The 5,050-nt window shown below is 43.0% G+C and overlaps 1 protein-coding gene across 1 annotated transcript in view; it reads right to left on the bottom strand.

Annotated features, from left to right (window-relative positions):
• RAB10 (RAB10, member RAS oncogene family) overlaps positions 1-5,050 on the bottom strand; it is a 41,831-nt gene that overhangs the window by 8,946 nt on the left and 27,835 nt on the right. Inside the window, exons 3-4 of the mRNA XM_019520864.1 lie at positions 4,391-4,480; positions 3,732-3,833 (exon numbers count right to left, since the gene is read on the bottom strand). Of these exons, the coding sequence (XP_019376409.1) occupies positions 3,732-3,833; positions 4,391-4,480 (192 nt within the window). The remainder of the gene's footprint in view (positions 1-3,731; positions 3,834-4,390; positions 4,481-5,050) is intronic.

Below are 5,050 nucleotides of genomic sequence, written 5' to 3'. Positions count from 1 at the left end.
GCAGATGACAGGACAAGGAACAATGGGCTCAAGTTGCAGCAAGGGAAGTTGACATTGGATATTAGGAAGAATTTTCTCATGAGAAGGGTGGTGAAGCACTGGACCAGGCTCCCCCAAGAGGTGGTGGAGTCTCCATCCTTGGAGGTGTTTAAGCCCAAGTAGACAAAGCCTTGGCTGGGATGATATAGTTGGGGCTGGTCCTGCTTTGAGCAGGGGGCTGGATTAGATGCAACCTCCTGAGCTGCCTTCCAACCCTCATTTGCTATGATTATATGAAAATAGCCAAGGGAGAACTGAAAAGCTGTAGACCAGATATGCTGCATATGAACTTCTTGTGGTTCATTACCTACAAGTTTTCAGGGCTTTTATTTTTGTTGTTTGCTTGTTTTAAGACTACACTGTCTTGCCTTTGGATTGCACTGTAGGTGTCAGCATCAAACCCTGCAGCTGGGCTATGCCTTCTGTGCAGCACTTGCATGTCTGTTCAGCAGGATCTACTTTTCAGTTGGTTACCACACCAAATTATTTCTGAGAAAGTGCACAAAGCAGGCTTGCTTGTGTCACAGGATGCAAGTGGTTAAACCACAGGGATAATAAGCTCAAGTGGTCTCAATCAGACATGAACTTATGTTTTCAGCTGCTTACAACCTGATCTAAGTGATCCACTCACGTTGCAATTTACAGGGTCACAGCTACCTGTTTCTTGCTCTCCCTTGCCACAGTGCCCCATGAAAAACTGTCCCAAATTGTTCAGATGAAGGGAAACTGAGGTTCAGAGTGGCAAAAGGTTTCTCTACAGAGCTGGTAAGTAAGGCCAGAAGGACCATTGGGAGCATCTAAATCAACTGTCCATGCATCACAGGCTATTAGTTTCACCCAGATATCCCTGTAAGGCTTATTAAAACTGGCTAAGAACAAATCACTGAGCATGTGTGTATTTGGTTGGGTCCTAAATCCTACTATTTTCCTTTTGTCAGCTTACCTGAAAGAAAATAAAATCATTATCAATGTCTCCAGGTGACAGACTAGTGGAGTCATAAATAAATGAGGACAAGTTACTGACAGAGCAATCACAGGACAAAGTGTCTTTTGTCTAGGAACAGAGTACACTGGCCATAGCAATAACTGATGGCCTCCAGCCAAGGGAGTCGCGATGCATCAGTCCCAAGGCTGCTGCCACCATCAGGGCACCTAAGATGCTGTAACAACCCTCCTAGGTTAGCTGAGTTTCTTTGCACCATTGGTGATTCTTTGGGCAGAAAGACCTGGTAGCGTCCATCTCCTCCCTGGGTAGGGATGGCTGTTGGCTCACAGGAAGCTCCTCTACCCTTTGACAGGTCTTGTTTTTAGACCTCCTGGGTGTCCACACATCCTCCTCACCCAGGCTAGCATAGGTGGGGGTTCAGGTTTAGTTGCTGATAACGCAACCAGGGGAACAGGCTGTTCTGGTTTACATGGTAAGAGAGGCCTGGCCTGACAAGCACACTTAGAGAGGAAAGAAACTTCTAGGAAGAGTGCTAAAGAGTATAACTATTATGGAAGGCAACATGATCAAAGCTTTGGCTCGGATGATGTAGCAGGGAGTTGGACTACAAGTGACCTCCTGAGCTGCCTTCCAACCTTCATTTGCTATGATTATATGAAAATAGCCAAGCGAAAACTGAAAAGCTGTAGACCAGACATGCTGCATATAAACTTCTTGTGGTTTATTACCTACAAGTTTTCAGGGCTTTTATTTTTGTTGTTTGCTTGTTTTAAGACTACACTGTCTTGCCTTTGGATTGCACTGTAGGTGTCAGCATCAAACCCTGCAGTTGGGCTATGCCTTCTGTGCAGCACTAATGGCAGTAATTATGCAATTTCAGGAGACTGCAATTTCTCTGACTGGCTGGGTAATAAAAGCCTACTAAATAATGGTAGGGCACACACTTTTTGGATAAGTTACCCGATAGAGAAATCTAGCAAACAGTCAGCATACCAACAAGAGGTAAAGCTATCTTGGATTGAATTTTGGCAAGTAGAGAGGAATTTATAGAGGGGCTAGCTGTAAATAATCGGGGATCAAGTAAGCTGATCCTAGTGTAAATTACAGTAGGAACACTAAGTCCACAAAAACAAGGCTCTTCAGAAAGCCTAACTTTTAAGGAAATTAAGGAGCTGACTGGATTTGACAGCTAAGGACAAAGTAATTCCACACTGCTTCTACATCTAAGGCAAAAGTACAAATACTATCATGAGTTTGCGCCCCAAGCAAGGAGAAAAAGATCATGCAGACCTTCATAAATGAATGACACACTTCACAGGGGTATTAAGAAAAAGCAGAAGATATACATGTAACTGGAAAGAGTGACTGGTCACTAAGGACTGAGCTTTTCAAGGGTCAGAGAATGTAGAAAATGAGAATGTACCACGGCTGAGCTGAGCTCTGGAGCAAAAAATTACTTAAGTGGTGAAAACTTCGTGTGTCATAAATTGAGAGAACCAGGAGAGAAGTGGGGCCTCTATATAATGACGCTCCAGGACAACTTAGTAGGTCCGAGAATTGAACAAATACATTGCCTCAGAATTCAGTCAGAATGAAAATGTAAATGGAGAACAATGGTTGGGTACCTCATGGTCCTGGTACTAACCACATCAGAGGTGGGGCCAAAACAGACTGCTTACTGGCACAAATCAGGATGCCCCGAGTAGAGAATTCAGTGTGGAAGGTGTCTGGCAATTTCAAGGCTTTTACAGGCCAGAGGCTCCCACTGGCCTACTAGACTCCTTCCAGACTTGTTCCTGTGAAGAACCTCAAATATTTTAAGGAGTGGAAAACAAGCCTTACAGTAACAGACTCAATCTATTTAGTTTACTGAGAATGCTAAGGGGTGACTTGATCATGGGAACAGACTAACAGAGGGTTCCTCCAGGCTGACAAAGGTATAACAAGATCCAGAAGCTAAAAGTTGAAACTAAACAGCCACATTAGAAATTAGATGCAAGTTTTAACTGAGGAAATTAACCACTGGAGCAGCTCACCACTGGTCCAGGTGGCTACTCAAGTCCTGAATATTTTGAGAGTCAAAACTAGGTCTTTTTCTAAGACACATTCTAGTTGAAACAAGAATTCAGGAAGTCTGATGGCCTGTTATGCAAGAAAACACAAAAAGGCTGCAATGATGCATTCTGACTCTCCTGGTCTACATTGGGAAAGAATTAATTTAATCCCACAAAGTGCAAAATAGTCTAAATTACACACCACAAAAAATTAGACCAACATGCCAACAAATCTCAAGCTCCTGAAAACAGCCAGGAATTCATTAGACATAATATACCCAGATAATTCCAAGGTGATTGATGTCCCTCAATGCTCAAGGTGGCAAAAAACCTTCAAGACCCATTCCAGTCTGTCATAGAAGAAATTGCTTCTCATGTCCAAACCTAGTCATATGAATTTGGGGTATGTAAGACTAAGTGGCCTGCCAAGAGCTCAGCAACAATATTAATACACAAGGGTTTCCAGGTCTTAGAAGCATTAGCTCATCTTACAGGTGGTACATTGAACTGTAAAATGTGGTGGTGGGGGGAGGGGAGGAAGAGGAAACAAAGTTAGGAGGGAAAGGAAAAAAAAGAAATCAATGTTTCAGATAAATGTAGTTCTTGTTAGCTTTGACCTGCACTTGATTTGCTTTAACAAGCAAAACTTTCCTGAAATTAATCAACTGTGACCAGATCCCATGGGCACTTACCTTTCGAAGAATGTCTTCTGCTAATGTGAGGAATGCCTTCTCAATGTTTATATTTGCTTTTGCACTAGTTTCGAAAAACCTAATACCATGCTCCCTTGCAATCTATATTAAAGAAAAAGAAGCCAGAACAAAGTTAGAATTAGAGAGAGTTTTGCACAGTTCTCGTGGTGGTGAATTATAAACCTCATTGCAACTTGTTTTCAGTAGGGCAGATAGGAACTTAAAGGCACTAACTGGCAAAATTGATAGGGTACAGGATAGATCTGCTCTCACATAAAAGCAGATTTTGACACATGATAGAACAGGATTATATGGACCTATATCTTTGGCAAATGACTGAAGCAAAGATTTACAGGAGACTGTTAGATGCCCAGAACACACTACTTTATTTCATGCTAAGGGTAGACAGTTTCAGGTGGCAACTATTCATAAAATACAGCTCCAGCAAATCCCCTGAAAATCTTGGGTTTATGTATAACATTAATAAGTTCAGTGTCATTTGTCTGCTGGGAGCCCAACTCCCATGAGATACTACGGCATTAGCTCTACAAAAGGTGGGTTAAATGATTTCATTCCACCTCACCTTCACCCACTGGCAGAGAACCTCCATGCCGGTACATTTTCCTTAGCGAGTCAGTTCTGGGGTGGGGGACACTCACCTGTTCTCCTTTTGCTTTGAGGACAACTCTTTTATCTTCCATGTCACACTTGTTTCCTAACAGCATCCTCTCAACATCTTCATTGGCATGCTAAAACAAGACCAAGCGAAAGCTCTCTAAATATACGCGTTCACTCTGTTCAAGATGCATACGTACCTTGTTAACCTTTGTATTTATCCCTGTATGTATAGGCCCATTTTGCTACAGCTCAGGAAGACAGTGCACAGCAGCACATTCCCCAGAAGACAGCTTTGTATAAAGCATCCAGATGGGCTTATAAAGCAGAGAAAGCCGGAACACAGGCAATCCTGCCACCCCAACAGAAGAGCTATTTCTCTCATCACTCTCCTGCGAGACAGCTGATGAATGGAAAAGCCTGTTTTCCAAGGACTAGTGGTGATCAAGCCAGGAAGAGACTCAGCCTTCCACCACGTGTTAAGAAGGGCGAGAGTTACTGTCAAATAGACATGCTTCTTTATGAAGGCAGGGCTAGCGTTCAAAAGGCCAAAACATTAAGGAAGGGGAAGAAACAACACAGAATAAAGAAAACCCCACCATAAAGGGTTGGTTCACCATTCAGCGCAAGGTGGCAAAGGCAAGCAGTCGGGTGGTGGCCCTAGATTTTAGGAGGGCAAACTTCAACGAGCTAAGGAGGATAGT

Source organism: Gavialis gangeticus, unplaced genomic scaffold (genome assembly GCF_001723915.1).
Source record: "Gavialis gangeticus isolate Ggan-Ray unplaced genomic scaffold, GavGan_comp1, whole genome shotgun sequence".
NCBI lineage: Eukaryota > Metazoa > Chordata > Crocodylia > Gavialidae > Gavialis > Gavialis gangeticus.
This window is presented reverse-complemented; position numbering and strand designations above follow the sequence as displayed.